Source organism: Somniosus microcephalus, chromosome 14 (genome assembly GCF_052327205.1).
Source record: "Somniosus microcephalus isolate GS21.2 chromosome 14, FLI_Smic_1.0, whole genome shotgun sequence".
NCBI lineage: Eukaryota > Metazoa > Chordata > Chondrichthyes > Squaliformes > Somniosidae > Somniosus > Somniosus microcephalus.
The window spans coordinates 27,475,888-27,493,054 of record NC_141000.1 but is presented as its reverse complement, the minus strand read 5'-3'; the positions used below and the strand labels follow the sequence as shown (position 1 = coordinate 27,493,054).

At 49.4% G+C, this 17,167-nt stretch overlaps 1 protein-coding gene across 1 annotated transcript in view; it reads right to left on the bottom strand.

Annotated features, from left to right (window-relative positions):
- Window positions 1–275: 275 nt before the first annotated feature.
- LOC147107394 (guanylate cyclase soluble subunit beta-2-like) overlaps window positions 276–17,167 on the bottom strand; it is a 78,604-nt gene continuing 61,712 nt past the window's right edge. The window contains exons 12-16 of the mRNA XM_086007385.1: window positions 15,773–15,919; window positions 13,968–14,122; window positions 9,290–9,495; window positions 7,833–7,925; window positions 276–841 (exon numbers count right to left, since the gene is read on the bottom strand). Of these exons, the coding sequence (XP_085863511.1) occupies window positions 690–841; window positions 7,833–7,925; window positions 9,290–9,495; window positions 13,968–14,122; window positions 15,773–15,919 (753 nt within the window). The 3' untranslated portion in view covers window positions 276–689. The remainder of the gene's footprint in view (window positions 842–7,832; window positions 7,926–9,289; window positions 9,496–13,967; window positions 14,123–15,772; window positions 15,920–17,167) is intronic.

Here is a 17,167-nt window from a genome sequence, read left to right as displayed (position 1 = left end):
CCCATTGACGCTGCTCGGCCCTTGAACACCGGCTGCACTCTGCTCTCTCTTGCCTCTCTCCCCCGTTGACGCCGCTCGGTCCTGAACACTGGCTGCGCCCTGTGCGCTCTGCCCTCTCTCTCTCCCCCGTCGATGCTGCTCGGCCTTTATCTGTGCCGCTCGGTCGGGCTCTAGCCCGTCGCTGTCCAGGAAGGGTCTGCGCAGTACCTGTTGCCAGCCCGTTTCGCTGGACCACCGTGACTGTAAAGCCAAGCCTGGCTCTCGACAGCCTCCCCTGCGATGCTCAAATCTCCGCTGGATGACTGGGCGGTTGCCCGTGGTCGACGCCCGTGCTTCTGAACTCGACCTTCTTCCACTGTTCTCCAGGAGCGAATCCCTGGGAGGTGATGCAGAGTTGCAGGTAGGTTCGAATCTGCTCGTCGCCAATGTTAGATCCGTGTATCTTAATGTTGTGTCCTTCAATAATCAGACAGCAGGCTGCAGGGAACGATTCAGCAGGTGTTTACTGAATGAGGGTTACTCTAGAACTAACTGTACAGATCACTACTCAGGGTCTATATACAGGTGTGGTCACTGCCGGTACTACAGTATACAGGAGCTGTAAAAAGTAGTTCTCCCCTTAAAGGTACATACATTACAAAAACAATGAACTAAGGTGTGGCTCAAGTTGGGTGCACACAGCACTCTGTTTACAATATGATACAAAACTCTGACTTTCCATTTTTCTTGCTGAGAGGCTCCACATTCTTCAGGTCCAGTCCTGACTTTGCTCCGTCTTCTCCCCTCGAGATCGCAGTACTCTCTGGGCTCTTGTTACACTTGGATCTGTTGATTTCTCTGCCTTCGTAGTGAAAATAGAAAGAGTTGATATTATTACAGTCAACTCGTAAAATTACACGCTCAAACTTTAAAACCAATGCTCGTGTGTTGCATGTACTGAATTGGTTCACCATTCATAGTCATTGTGTATCATTGATGTATTAACTTCTGAGCAGAAGCCAAATTACGAGCTGGAGAGCATTAATCTATTAAAATAATAAATGAAATAAAGTGCTCGATATTTAGAAAGTGGACAATGCAGGGGAGAGCTCCTTCTTTAGTTGAGTTTGCGAACTGAGGAGCGAAAATGAATCCAGAACAGTCAGAATAGTGGTACGATAATATGTGTTCTTTTATAAAACAAATGGCAAAGATTTGCTGGATGGTAGCTTTGGGAACAACACTCATTTAAAATTGTAATTCCAACACCAAACAACAACAACGTGTATTGATATAGCGTCTTTAACGTAGTAGGACATCCCAAGGCACTTCACAGGATCGTAATCAGTCAAAAATTGACACTGAGCCACAGAAGGAGACATTAGAATAGGTGACCAAATACTTGGTCAAAGAGGTAGGTTTTAAGGTGCGCCTTAGAGGAGGAGTGAGGTGGAGAGGCGGATAGGTTTAGGGAGGGAATTCCAGACCTTCAGGCCTGGACAGCTGAAGGCACAGCCGACAATGGTTCCATTTTTCAGATTTGTTCCATTTTGCCAGGAGAGAATCATAGGCAAACACTGGTGATCCGAACTGAAACCAGAGGCCATTGAAGATCAGCTACGATAAGAATTGTTCAGATCCAACATTGTCCACGTACAAAGCCAATATCAAGTCTCACCAAACAATAAAAATTGCAACCCTAAATGATGGCCCATAGTCATTTACAACCAATCGCCTCTCCCACCTGCCTATAAAATTTTATTCATTCACAGGATGTTGGCGTCGCTGGCAAGGCCAGCATTTATTGCCCATCCCTAATTGCCCTTGAGAAGGTGGTGATGAGCCGCCTTCTTGAACCGCTGCAGTCTATGTGGTGAAGATACTCCCACAATGCTGTTAGGCAGGGAGTTCCAGGATTTTGACCCAGTGACGATGAAGGAACGGCGATACAATTCAAAGTCAGGACTTGGAGGGGAACTTGGAGGTGGTGGTCTTCCCATGCGCCTGCTGCCCTTGTCCTTTTAGGTGGAAGAGGTCGCGGGTTTGGGAGGTGCTGTTGAAGAAACCTTGGCGAGTTGCGGCAGTGCCTTCTAGGTGGTGGAGTTCGCGGATTTGTGAGGTGCTGCCGAAGAAGCCTTGGTGAGTTGCTGCAGCGCATCTTGTAGATGGTACACACTGCAGCCACGGTGCACCAGTGGTGGAGGGAGCAAATGTTTAAGGTGGTGGATGGTATCTCAATAATCCTCTCTGTGTTGCCCACATCCGGAGAACAAATGTAAAAAAAAACAACTATCCAATCAAAAGACTATGATAGCTTTTAATAATTTAGATTTTAATAACACTGATTTGATTTGTTTCTTTGGCCTAGAAATTCAGTCTGGACACTTTTGGGGCGCTAAAGTCGGGCGTTCGCTAAAGTTAGCGCCCGCCGGAAAGTGTAGGCCACTTCGCCGAAATTCAGTAGATTTGGCCAAGAGTTTGGGCGAGCGCTGAAACTGGCGTTGCAATGCTATCTTCAGGCGCTAAGCCGGAGATGCGGCCTGATAACGCCGAGGCCGGGCGCAGCGCAGGTGCGGGCATGTTTTGATTGACAGCAGACACCCTGACGCCGGCCAGCTCTTAAAGGGGGAAGGGTCGACTTTGACTGCTGCCACGCCCTGCATAGTGGAGCCCTGCAGCTAGGCCTCAACACTGCTGGTGGGCCAAAATAGCGCCTGAAGCCACGGAGAGGGCCCGTGAACGAACGCAGCGCTTCTCAGAGCATGCTCTGAGGGTGCTGGTTGATGGTGTGGAAAACAAAAGAGAGATCTTGTGCCCGGACAGTGGCAAGAAGGCTCCCAGGAGGCAGTACAGGAAAGCCTGGAAGAAAATCGCCCGCAGGGTGTCATCCACCTGCGATGTCCCCAGGAGTGCGGACCAATGCCGGAAGAAGTACAACGACCTCACTCGGTTGGTGAAGGTGAGTACCCTTTCCAGTGTCCTCCTCATCCTTGCATGTGCACCTCACATTATGGGCAAAGGGACCTCAAAGGCCTAATGGGCAGCCCTCCTCTCGCAGCTATGGCACTGGCATGATCATCAATAGCACTTTCTGCACTTAACACACTGGCCAAGCTATTCGACCATGGGAGGCAGTGCACACAGCAGCAGGGCACCACACTGGCCAAGCTATTCCACCATGGGAGGCAGTGCACACAGCAGCAGGGCACCACACTGGCCAAGCTATTCCACCATGGGAGGCAGTGCACACAGCAACAGGGCACCACACTGGCCAAGCTATTCGACCATGGGAGGCAGTGCACACAGCAGCAGGGCACCACACTGGCCAAGCTATTCCACCATGGGAGGCAGTGCACACAGCAACAGGGCACCACACTGGCCAAGCTATTCCACCATGGGAGGCAGTGCACACAGCAACAGGGCACCACACTGTACTTACAGGCCGTCCTTTCTCTTGCAGGCCAAGCTGGCGCGGAATTTGAGGAGCCAGTCTGTCACCGGTGGAGGCCGTCCTGAGTACCAGGCGCTCAGTGAGCTGGAGGAGAGCGTGGCTCGACTCATGCGTGGCCGGGTGACTGGCCCTGTTGCCATCGGAGATGCGGACCCTGTACTGGGACCCACTGGTAAGGACATGACCGGTTGGACCTCTCTCGTTGACCTTGCGCTTCAGATCTACATCCTTTCCCACTGTCCGACAAATGTGCATAATGCCACCACTCAGGCCTCCCTCGCTGACGCTCTGTCCTCACTCTAAAGCTACTCTTGTGCCTTCCTGCTTTCAGCTGGTGAGGAGGAGGTGGTCCCTCAAGCTCAGAGTGCCAGGCCCTTGGAGGAGGAGGACGACGAGGACCAGGAGGAAGGCGGCACATCGGGGGAACCCTCATCCGCGCCAGGGGATGGCAATGGAGGGGAGATGTCTGGCCTGCAGGAGAGCCAGGGGGAAGTGTTGCAGGGGAGGGTAGTTCCTGGGCCCAGTGGTGTTGATGCACGCGGGAAGGGTCGGGCAGCACGGCGGCCTTCTCCCCAGAGGGAGAGTCCGCCCTCCAGTCCGGAGACGGTCCTCGCCCAGGAGGTGCGCCTCCTCGATGAGATGTCGGCGGCGTCGGAGCGGCGCCACCAGGAGTTCATGGGGGTTGTGCAACAGATGCCTCGGGCCATTGAGTCCCTGGCTCATAGTGTGGTCGCTTTCGGCGAATCACAGGCCAGGGGGGTCGAACAACTCGCGGCAGCGCACGACAGGGGTGTCCAGCAACTCGCGGCAGCGCAGGACGTGAGTCGCGAGTACATGAGTGGTGCCGTCCAGACACTGGCAGAGCTGATGCGGGCACATACCAGGGCAGTTCGGGCACTCACTTCTGCCACACTCGCTGTGGCGCGGAAGCATCGCCAGGGCACCCGCCGCCCTGCTGCAGCACAGCGGTCTGGCCTCCACCAGCTTGCTGCGCTTGCTGCACTGCCAGCCCGGCCGAGTGCCAGTGTCTCTGCCTGCCATCAGCCAGCTTGCCCCCATTGGTGCAGCCGACACTGCCACTCCCCCAGCCAAGGTGCGACGAGCTGCTGCTGAGACTGATGCTGGCCAGCCACAGCTGCAGCAGTCACCAGCCGGCCCCTCCCGGGCCGGGCCTCATCTAGGCCGACCCCCAAGGGCATCTGCCGACACGCATTGTCGCCCTCATGAGCCTTCCCCCAGCCTTGCCACAGCCACAGGGCCCAGGTTGAGGCGGAGCAGCAGGTCAGGCAGGGGCCGGAGAAGCCTGTCTAAGGACTCGCCCTCTCGGCACACCCAGTAGAGTGTGGTGATAGCGGTTTTTTTTATATGGGGGGGCTTGTGTTCTGGGGGGGGATTATTTTGGTAAGGCCGAAGATCAAGGCATTTTTTGTTTTTATGGGGGTGTTTGTGTTGTGGAGGGGGGGGCTTATTTTTGTAAGGCCGATGATGAAGGCCATTTGGATGGGCAAGTTTTGTTAGTCCTCCCCAGGTTTTGGGAGTGACAGATGTTTTTGACTGTTTTTTGGGGGTCTTGTCTGTTTTTCTGTTTCATGTGGGAAGGGCCCTGAGTTTGTGAAATAAAGCTTTTTATTTATTCAGCATGTCCAGGTGTCATGTTTCAAGTGGTTGTTGCGTTAACCGGCTGAGGGCTTGCGGAGCGGCTGCCTTCAGGTGCGTTCATTGCCACAGGCCATTCCCTGACAGGGGGCCTAGAAGTGTCGTTCAATAAGCCGCCGGCGGACGGCCCTTGGACCTTGTGGCTCCCTCCTGGGCTGGTACTCCTCCTCCTCCTCCTCCTCCTCCTCATGGTCCTCCTGCTCGTCCTCCTGAGGTGGTGGTGCAATGTCAGGTGGCAGTGCCTGAGTCCTGCGGATAGCCAGGTTGTGCAGCATGCAGCACACGCCGACGAACTGGGAGACTCTATCCGGCGAATACTGTAGAGATCTGCCGGAACAATCCAGGCAGCGGAACCGTTGCTTGAGGACGCCTATCGTTTGCTCTATGATGTTCCTTGTGGCTTGATGGCTTTCGTTGTATGCCTCCTCCGCTGGGGTCCTGGGCGCGCGGAGCGGGGTCATGAGCCATGTACACAAAGGGTAGCCCTTGTCCCCGATAAGCCATCCCCTTGGTGGAGGCTGTGCCTCGAACATGTCAGCCACAGTAGTCTGGCGCAGGATAAATGCATCGTGGCTGCTTCCTGGAAAGCGGGCATTGACAGCTAGGATGCGCTGCCTGTGGTCACACACCAGCTGTACATCGAGGGAATGGTAGCCCTTCCGGTTGCGGTAATCCTCGGCATTGTCGATAGGTGCCCGCATAGCCACATGCGTGCAGTCAATGGCGCCCTGCACCATGGGGAAGCCCGCGATCCTGCCAAATCCGACTGCACGCTGCTCCTGCCTCTGTAGGGTCATGGGGAAGGAGATGAATTGGTGTCTCCTCGCGAAAAGTGCATCGGTGACCTGCCGGATGCAGCAATGCGCGGCGAACTGGGAGATGTTCGCTATGTCCCCAGCAGCGGCTTGGAAGGAGCCGCTTGCATAAAAGTTCAGAGCCACCGTGACCTTCACTTCCACCGAGAGAGACGTCCTGCACATCAGCTGTGGACGCAGATCTCTGTGAAGCAGCTGGCAGATCTCTGCAACCACCTCCCTTCTGAAGCGCAGCCTCTTAACACAATGCGCCGCAGTCATGGTGAGATAGGACACCTGCTGCCGGTATTGCCTGAGTGGGTAAGGCCTACGTTGCCGACGCCTGATGGCCCCTCTGCGTCTAGGCATGGCTGGCCCTCTCTCACAGCGTCTGCGAGCCCTTCGCACATAATGCTGCAACTGAGGGTTGCACCCCCATACAGCCCCCATAATAAAGTTGCAAACAGTGAAATCACAATGATTCAAATGTCAAAGCACTGGCCAGAAGCCAAAAATACCTCTCCTATGTTGTCCCAAATCAGTAAGCTCTGTCCCTTGGTCTCTGTCCAGAAATCCAAAGCAGTAAAGTCATTGCAGCAAAATGGCTGGGCTTTATAGTTCAGTGTAAGTGCCCTTTAATTAGCGCTCCCCGAGGCCCACAGGGCCTCTGTTGCGTTCCGCTTCACAGTTCTTAACAGCGCCACGCCCACATTGGGCGGGCGCCACTGAATTTCCGGTTTGGGGCGCACAAACAGCGTTGCACGACGAAATGACGTCATAAGCTGCGCGCGCAGCTGAGCGGGCGCAAACACTTTGCGCCGGCGCTAAATGTCAACTGAATTTGGGCGTAGGCGCAGATCGGTCTGCGCCCAGGCGCTAAGTGCCTAGCGCTGGAAATATACCCCTCTTATGGCGTTAACGGCTGGCGAACGCAACTGAATTTCTAGGCCTTTGTCTTTTGTGAAGCAGGCCATTTGAAAACTGGCTGAACAGCAAGGCAGGCCTTACAGTGTTCATGCAACTTCTTCTTCTTCTTCTTAGGCAGTCCCTCGGAACCGAGGATGACTTGCTTCCACATTAAAAATGAGTTCTCACGTGACTGATGAGTCCAATGCGGGACCTACAGTCTCTGTCACAAGTGGGGCAGACGGTGGTTGAAGGGGGTGGCGGGTGGGTGGGGTGCTTGGGTTGACGTGCGCTCCTTCCGCTGTTTGCGCTTGCCTTCCGCTTGCGCCCGACAAAGAGACTCGAGGTGTTCGGCGCCTTCCCGGATGCTTCTCCTCCACTTTGTGCGGTCTTGGCCCAGAGATTCCCCGGTGTCGGTGGGGATGTTGCACTTTTTCAAGGAGGCTTTGAGGGTGTCCTTGAAGTGTTTCTTCTGCCCACCTGGGGCTCTCTTGCCGTGTCGGAGCTCCGAGTAGGGTGCTTGTTTTGGGAGTCTCGTATCGGGCATGTGGACGATGTGATCTGTCCATCGGTGCTGATCGAACATGGTCAAAGCTTCGATACTGGGGATGTTGGCCTGAGCGAGAACACTGATGTTGGTGCGCCTATCCTGCCAATGGATTTGCAGGATCTTGCGGAGGCAGCATTGGTGGTACCTCTCCAGTGCTTTGAGGTGCCTGCTGTACATGGTCCATGTCTTTGAAGCATACAGGAGGGCGGGTATCACTACTGCTCTGTAGACCATGAGCTTGGTGCTGGGTTTGAGGTCCTGGTCTTCAAACACTCTCTTCCTCAGGTGACCGAAGGCTGCACTGGCACACTGAAGGTGGTGTTGGACTTCGTCATCGACGTCTGCTCTTGTTGACAGTAGGCCCCCGGGGCATGGAAAGTGGTCCACGTTGTCCAAGGCCTCGTCATGGATTTTGAAAATCGGGGAGCCGTACTGTGTGGCGGGGGCAGGTTGGTAGAGGACCTTTGTCTTACAACCTTTGTCTTATGCAACTTACCAGAAGGTGTGCGACCATCTGTGGGTATATGTTCACTATCAGCATATTTCATCACAACAGTCTTGTGAACTTGATCTTCATTATTATTTTGTTCTGCAAATTGAATAAGAGGTTAGCTATGAATTCAGTAATGGCTGATTACAATTTGCATTAATCTTGAGATTAGACCATGACACACCTGCAATCAATATTTCCTCTCAGCTACTCTTTAATCAGTGATTTTTGACCATAAACCTTATTCTTTGATCTCAATATCACAATTTTTCCTCTGGCAGGTAACTGGTTAAATTACTGGTAATAAATAACAATTATTAGTTGAGATTTTATTGTACGATATTAGTAGCAAATGTGTTAAAGTGTTATATAAAATTACGTTGTCTTCTATTTTAATCAAAACATTAATCATTACCTTTAAATTGAGATAGAAAGACAGGCAGATGAATTCCATATGGCTGCATTAACACATTCCTTACCAATATTGCACAGTGCCATTAGGCTGTTAAAAGTGCCATTTAGCCAGCAAATCTTCTCAAAAAAGTTTCCTTCTCTTCCATCGCCCCTGCGAAGCCTGCACTGTGCAGGCCCCTGCCAGTTCTGACCTAAATGCTAATCGGGGTCCTATTTACATCACAGGATGCTGATTTCCATGTTAGAAAGCCATTACCGCCCCATAACGCAAGGCAAAGGGCAGTAAAAATCGCGCCCAGTAGGTCACCTCCTACCGGCTGCTCATGCAGTAGCCCTGATAGCGAGTCTGCAACTTTGCTGGTGGTGGGAGACAGCATGAAATTTAAAAAAGGAGAAAAATTGATCAGTAAAGGGGAAAAAAGTTAATCAAAATCATCAATATCTGTAGTCAGGTCAGGTGAATAAATCCTTTCATGTGGCTGCATTTGACACAGAGAGTGTCTATTGACACCACCATGTCAGCCAATGAGCTGCTTTGTGTGAGCCAATGAGTTCAAAGCGGGGTGGTACTTATGGCAGGGCTCACCGCAAACAAACTATTTTACAGCAAAGTCTATTTGCTAAGAAAACAGAGTCTATTTAAACAGTGCATTACAGCAAACAGTCTACAGAATCTATTTAAAAAGAGTCTCTACAAACTACAGCAAATAGAACTAATGACCAAAACTACAGCAATGTCTCCCGATAAAAGCAGGGTGATTTCTCCAGCAAAATGCAGTGAGTGGAGGATAATTACATGACAGTGCCCATCGGCCGAATATAAATATTCCCAATTAAACAAATGTCGTTATTTGTGTACTAAACCTTTTCTAACACAGCACTTGTCACTGGTACTTTGAACTTTGTTGTTTACACTGTGTTGTTTTTATCTAACTAAGTAACATTACTTATGCCTTAACAATGCTAGCTGCAATTGTCACCTTTGAATTCTGGTTGCAAAAAATTCCATATAATTGTCGGAGTTGTATCACTCCTCTAGTTAAACTCACCGTTCTGCTTACACTGGGCAGATTTCCCATTGCTGCAGTCATTGGATTGGTTGGAATCTCCCCCACTGCTCATTGGTGGCTGACCCATGATATCATCCTCCGTGGCATGCAGGTTCTGGACCAGGAAGTAGGTGATCATTTTCCCTTTGCCTTTTACGTTGATTTCTCCCCTCTCCGCTATTTCAAAGCCTTTGTTTTGCAGGGCTCTGTATGAAAAGAGTATGATTCTGTTGGAATGTGCTTTCGTAATAATATAGGCAGAGGCCACAGTCCTTGTCAATATACCAGAAATAAAGAACTTGCATTTATATAGTGCCTTTGATGACCTCAGGATGTCCCAAAGCGCTTTACAGCCAATTAAGTACTTTTGAAGTGTAGTTATTGGCCCAGAAATTCGGGTCGGGGGCTTCCTGCGGGTGTAAGCCCCCGACCTGCACTTACCTTGCGCGCCGGCAGTTGAGCTGTAGGGCCCCGTGGAATTCTGCTCCGGGGCCTGGCCCAGCTGCCGGCGCGCTGTGCTTACGTGTCCCAGGAGCGTAGTTAGTGCGATGCGTCCCCTGGGATCACGTGAGCCATGGGCAGCCAATCGGAGGAGGGAAAAGCCCATTCATAAGATTGACAGGAAGAACTGTCAAAACTTATAAATACTACAGGCCCCAAAATAGCAGTAAACCTTCAAATAATTTTTTTTTTTAAATCACACTTTTTAAATAAACTATAAATTACATTAAATAACTATTTTAAACAATAATTTAAATTTTTGAAAAAATAATTTTATATTCTAACGGGGCTAAAAATAAACTTACCTTGCTTTAAAGTATTTAAAAATAATAAACCTGTGGAAAAAATGTTTTAATTTTAATTAATTGACCACTTACCTTGCAAAAAGCAGGCCTTACGCCTGCTTTTTAAATGTGTAAATCCTGCAGGCTTAACCTCGCGTGAAAACCTGCAAAAAAAAACTAAGTTCAAAGCGCACGCGCAGCCTCCCCTGTGCGCGTGTTCGACCTCTGAACCCTTTCGTTCAGAGGATTGGAAGTGCCGGTTTCCCGCGCATGCGCAGTGCATGCAGGAAACCGACACTTCCATTGGGCTTACGGGTGAGTACCCCGTGCGTACTCACTCGTGGAGACCCGAATTTCTGGGCCATTGTTGTAGTGTAAGAAATGCGGCAGCTAATTTGCGCACAGCAAGCTCCCACAACAGCAATGACATAAGACCAGATAATCTGTTTTTAATGATGTTGGTAGAGGGATAAATATTGGCCAGGACACCAGGAGAACTCCCCTGCTTTTATTCGAGTAGTCCCGTGGGATCTTTTATGTTCACCTGAGAGGGCAGACTGGGCATCAGTTTAATGTTTCATCTGAAAGACGGCACCTCTAGCAGTGCAGTGCTCCCTCAGTACTGCACTGAAGTGCTGAGCCTAGAATATGTGCTCAAGCCTCTGGAGTGGGACTTGAACCCAAAACCTGCTGACTCAGAGGCAAGAGTGTGACCCATTGAGCCACAGGTGACACAAGTAAGAGTCCTGGCTGCAGGAATCAAACACTTGCAGGTTTATTAAGGGTTAAATGAACATAGATACTCAGAGCCAACACAAGAGTACAAACAATGCCTTGCTGTAGAAGAACATACCTTACAACCACTTGAGCTCAACCTTCTAGATCTCTTCCTTTTGGTAGACACACTTTTTAAACATTCGGTCCTGGGATGTGGGCGTCACTGGCAAGGCCAGCATTTATTGCCCATCCCTAGTTGCCCTTGAGAAGGTGGTGGTGAGCCGCCTTCTTGAACCGCTGCAGTCCGTGTGGTGAAGGTATTCCCACAGTGCTGTTAGGGAGGCAGTTCTAGGATTTTGACCCAACGATGATGAAGGAACGACGATATACTTCCAAGTCAGGAATGTGTGTGGCTTGGAGGGGCACTTGGAGGTGATGGTGTTCCCATGTGCCTGCTGCCCTTGTCCTTCTAGGTGGTCGTGGGTTTGGGAGGTGCTGTTGAAGAAACCTTGGCGAGTTGCGGCAATGCATCTTGTAGATGGTACACACTGCAGCCACGGTGCACCGGTGGTGGAGGGAGTGAATGTTTAAAGTGGTGGATGGGGTACCAATCAAGCGGGCTGCTTTGTCCTGGATGTTGTTGAGCTTCTTGAGTGTTGTTGGAGCTGCACTCACCCAGGCAAGTGGAGAATATTCCATCACACTCCTGACTTGTGCCTTGTAGATGGTGGAAAGGCTTTGGGGAGTCAGGAGGTGAGACACTCACCATAGAATGCCCAGCCTCTGACCTGCTCTTGTAGCCACAGTATTTATGTGGCTGTTCCAGTCATGTCATATATACATTTATATACATAGGGTTAGAATTTGGTTTAATCTCATTTGATTAAGGTTTTTGCTTTCTTGTTACTTATAAATAGCTTGTGGATTTTTACTGTAACTAGAAATAATGAAATGGTTAAAATTGTTAATTCCCAGGATGCATTAGGGTTTACAGCATTAAGGTACAATTTAGATGACTGTGCTGATTAGCTTTTGCTGAAAGTGCAGGATGTGTGATTCATGCCTGTAGATTTTTTTTTGTCAATACAATGGGCCCAAGGTAGCGATAGGAAGTGGGGCAATCGGGCCAAGGTTATATGCTGAGATGGTAGACAGGTTGGCATCTGGTGTTTCATAGGAACTACCTCATTTCTGGGAGTCTTGTTCACAATAACATTTGTTCACAATAACATCATAGGAACAGGAGTAGACCATTTAGCCTCTCGAGTCTGTTCCGCCATTCAATGAGCTCATGGCTGATCTGTAACCTAACTCAATATACTGTACCTGCCTTTGCCCCATTTCTCTTAATACTTTTGGGTAATGAATCATCTAGGCCAGTGTGCGTGACTAGAGGCCTATAAAGATCTGTAGAGACAGTCAGAATTGAAAGGATTGGCGAAGGTTACATCTCTACCCAAAGGGGAAATGGGGTAATTGTGTTTATTTTTCTGTATGTTGACTGCTTAAAGGCATCGCATGTGTCAAAGACTTGGTCAAGTGGAGCATAATAGGCTTGAGTGGAGCATAAACGCTGGCATGGACTGGTTAAGCCAAATGGTATGTTTCTGTGCTGTATATTCTATGTAATTCTATGTGAAAACAATAAAAGGATTAAGTTGCTAATGATATTTGGTTGCCAGATTCAAATGTTCTTACACTTCTTCTTTATCTTCTAACTGCACATTATCGCCATTTTGATATCTTTCTTACTACACCAGTTCTTTCCAGTCTTTATCAAGAAGTTCCAGGCTCTCTAACCATCGATCCCCCAAGGCTCTCCGTCTGACGTCCGTGGTCCCAAGGCTCTTGGTCTGATGTCCGTGGTTCCAAGGCTCTCGGTCTGACGTCCGTGGTCCCAAGGCTCTTGGGTCGCCAACTCTGGTTGGACGTAGTCCTGGAGGTTTTATCTCATGACCACCCGCCTCCCACCACCCCACTCAGTTAAACAGCCTTTCTCCTCCATCTCCAATACATTTCTAACTAATAAACTAAAGTGTTCAAAGAAAATGTAAAAAACACATTTTTCTCCCGAGTTGCTCACAGCAGACTCCAGGACAATCCTGGAGAGTTGGCAACCCTACAAGGCTAGCAGGTGTTCAGTTTCTAGTGAAGCATAGAATGTATTATATGTTGGCTTTGCTGCAGATAAGTTAATCTCTAGGCATAGAGAAACAGTGATAAATTTAGGCCTGAATGTAAACATGTGCAGCCTGACCTGCTTCTGGCCTTTGTTTAGACACTGTAAGGCTCTGCAGGCTTTTCACTTTTAGAGCTTAACATAAGATGGATTATTTTACAAAATAGATTCCTTTACTAGCGCTCGATCTTGACAATTCCACTTAGTTTTAAAACAGACTGCTCGCAAATAAAGTGTTCATTTCTGCCAAAGTCACGTTGGGGTGAGAGGGACTGAGAGAGGATGCCTGAGTTGGGGAATTCTCCACTCTCCACACCCAGTCTTCACACTCCAGATGCCCCAGGTGAGGTCTAGCACAAACCAGGTGCAGAGTAAATCTTCTACTTTTGCTTGTCCACACATCTTAAACCCAACTGCAGTAGACTAATGGTACCACATAAAGAGATATTTGGACAGTTGACCAATAGCTTGATCAAAGAAGTAGGTTTTAAAGACCGTCTTAAATGAGGCGAGAGAGGTAGAGAGGGAATTCCAGAAGTTAGGATCAAATGATGGAGCGATGAAAATCTGGGATGCGCAAGAGGCCAGAATTAGAGGAGCGCAGACATCTCGGGGGGTTGTAGACCTGGAGGAGGTTACAGAGATAGGGAGGGACGAGGCCATGGAGGGATTTGAAAACAAGGATGAGAATCTTAAAATCGAGAAGTTGCTGGACCGGGGGCCAATGTAGGTCAGCGAGCAGGCTTGAGGGGCCGTATGGCCTACTCCTGTTCTTATTTCTTATGTTCTTATGAGCACAGGGGTGATTGGTGAATGGAGCTTGGTGCGAGTTAGGACACGGGCAGCAGAGCTTTGGATGAGCTGAAATTTACAGAGGGTGCAAATTGGGAGGCCGGCCAGGAGAGCACTGGAATAGTCGAGTCTAGAGGAGATAAAGACATGGAGGAGGGTTTCAGCAGCAGATGAGGCAGGGGTGGAGACGGGTAGAGGTCGCTACCTGTTTGCTGTCGAGCTGAGATGGATTTTGCCCGGCACTCCATGGCTCTCCATCCTTGAGGCAGTATTAACTGTGTCACCAAACAGACAATATCTGGGCATCTTTTCTCCAACCACTCCGGCCAAAACTGGTCCAGAATGTACGCCAACTCGGATCTGATTGTGGAAAAGAAAGAATTCAAACTAAGACCTCACGTAAATTAATCATAAGAACCCTGTTTCTCAAAGGTTGGTATTTTTATATTAACATACCGTTGGGTGAAAGATGATCATTCTCGAGCCTTGAATTTTTGGCCTGGTCTCCTGTCGTAACTCCTGCAGGTGATCGGAGAAACTCTACTTCCACCACCCACCCCCCATCCCAACTAGGGTAACTGTGTAAAGGCTGAAAATGGCCATTTAATTTGTTGCACTGCGGATTCCTTCTCTCTCTTGTCGGAGTTTATGATGGGAGATTGGGAGAACTCCCTCGTGGAAGCTCAGGGCCTAAATGTTTAATTCATTTTATTGTTAAACTGGCGGATACTTCTGCTTAAAAATGGAGGACAAGGAAATTGCATCCAAACAGGTTGACGGATTTTTTGCCCACAAACTGGTGCATTTCCAATAAGTGGTGTTATTAATGCCAGGAGCCACCCCATCACATGCCAATAAGGCTGACCGCGGAAATGTAGCCAGGACTAACAGTCAGTGCCCTACCAACGTTGGACTGGGGGTCCCCAGCTGACAGTCCATGCTAGGGACTCTTAAATGGGAAAGCAGTATCTGAAAAATAACACCAGAGATGGTGGGGGGAATTTAAACTCCTGGTTGGGAAAGCGGCCTAGTGAGCTGTCGGCCTGCTCAGGATTGGCAATGGGAAGACCGTTGATTTTAACGGCTGGGCCTCATGAACATGCCACTGGCCACCTTGCTGACCAGAATGCCCAGGAAGTCGTCGGGAAGAGGCTGCTCGGCCGTTAAAATTGGGCATATCGAGGGAGGGAAGGGGAGGCCTACACTTCCCTTGTGGAGCCTGGAGGAACACTCCTGCTCCTCCTGGCCCCGCCAAGGAAATAAATAAACACACCTGGAGGGCCCTCTTCTCCTGCTGACACTCCTCCCACCAGCTTCATCCTGTTGGGAAAGCCACAGCCATTTCCCCCGTGCAGGCCTCAGGTTAAAATGGCCGACCGGTCCCAATCTGCATATTTAAAGACGGACCCCGCCAGCTTCGGGCGGGTGTCCTTGCCGCCTGAAATTTGGGCCCGCGGGTAAGCCTCCCACTCAATTTTAACTACCTCGCTGTCCAGTTCCCAGTTAAAATCACCACCGCCCCCCCACCACCCGACCCCGACATGAGATTTATAGTCCCATCCGATCCTCTATACATGGAGATCTCCTGCTATATTTGAGGTGGGAAAATGGATCGGAGATTGGTCAAGGCATCGAGATAATCTGTTCAATTGTTTGTGATATATCTGTATCCCCAAACCTCCCAAAGTGTGAATTTTGAATTGTATTCGGAATATTTATGACTTTGACTTTATATTAATGTCTTTGAAATTTGAAACAGTGTCGGCCTCTTGGTGAGGACTTGTCGTCCTGGTCTTGTCACGTAACGTTCCTCAGGTTGTCGTTACACACAGACTGATGAAATGTGCCTGCAGTTCGACAGCGACCCACAGCCCACAGGCTACAACCAATCCCAGTAATTGCTGCTATTCCTTATTCAGCAACTGTACACCTTCTACGTGTCAATGCGAGAGTCACGCCCGATCCTGAACCAGGTCTCTGAACAGGATGGCGGGGGATGTGTCTTTGTACCTGAATAGGGTCTCCAGTAACCGGATTCTTTACCCTTCTTGCAGCCATTCTCATTCCCAAAGCGAAGTTGGCGACTCTCTCCGCGTGGCTTGCAACAGCAATGGGCACCCCTCCGACGACCATGTAGGCATCTCCAATGGTTTCAACCTACACACAGTCCAAAGCACATTCATTTACATATCAAAACAGTCAGCAGTTCTCAAGAGAGTTTTGTACCTTAATCCTGATGGAACAGATCCTCAAGTGAGGTGCCGGTTTATCCATTTCAAGACTGGGAGGATCTCCGGACCACGAGCACAAAATGACATGAATTTACCATTTTCCCGGGCCTAATCGTAGTTTGTGGGTATTTCCTCTTGTGGAGTTCTGTAACATTCCACACCTTTTCCCAAAATTAGCATTAAAGTTAAAAAAAAAGTAATCTCTCACAAAGCATGTGAAGGCCAGACAGGCGCCGGCAGCTCCCCTGAATTATTGAAATGAGGCCCGAGATCCAATTTCAGGCCATCCTTGACCTCCCGGTTGGATCGCGTGCTGCCCTGATACTAGGCCCGAAAACAGGCCTAGACAAATTTCTACCCCAATGATACTAAATACTACCGACTTAACCTGGTGTCAAATCCGCACACATTTGATCGTGTAAAGGTGTGTTTCAGATAGATAATATAAAAACAGATGACAAATCGATGAGGGATCAGCTACTAACATTGTGTAGGTGTCCTTTCACCAGAGCCGCTCCCAGCCACTGCTTGGCACGGGTTGCAAAGTCTTAGCGGCGCCCCTGCCCTCAACCCACTACCGACAGTCAACACTGTGTTCATCAAATTAAATAAAAATACCAGAAGAAAAGTCTGGAAACACACAGCAAGTCAGTTTGTGCAGAGGGAACGGAAAATGAGTGCTTAAAGCTGGTACCAGAGATAAAAAGCAAGGCCAACTTGGGGCTGGATTTTCCTCTGCTACACTGTCCACACACACGTGGAACAGTGATGGGAAATTGGGCAGGGAGAGCCACTACCAGAACCGCCAGGAATTTTCCAACCCACAAAAGAACGAGAGGGGAGATGAGGATAAATTATTTTTACGCAGCGAGTTGTTATGATCTGGAATGCACTTCCTGAAAGGATGGTGGAAGGAGATTCAATAGTAACTTTCAACAGGGAATTGGATATATACTTGAAAAGGAAAAATTTGCAGAGCTATGGGGAAAGAGCAGGGAGTGGGACTCATTGGATAGCTCTTTCAACGAGCTGGCACAGGCACAATAGGTGAATGAGCCTCCTTCTGTGCTGTAAGATTCTATGATTTCAACTGGTCTCTACTTCTACCTGGAGGTCCAGACTTTTACCTTTAATGTATCTTTTTGTATTTATCTAACAGTATATTTTCTTGCCC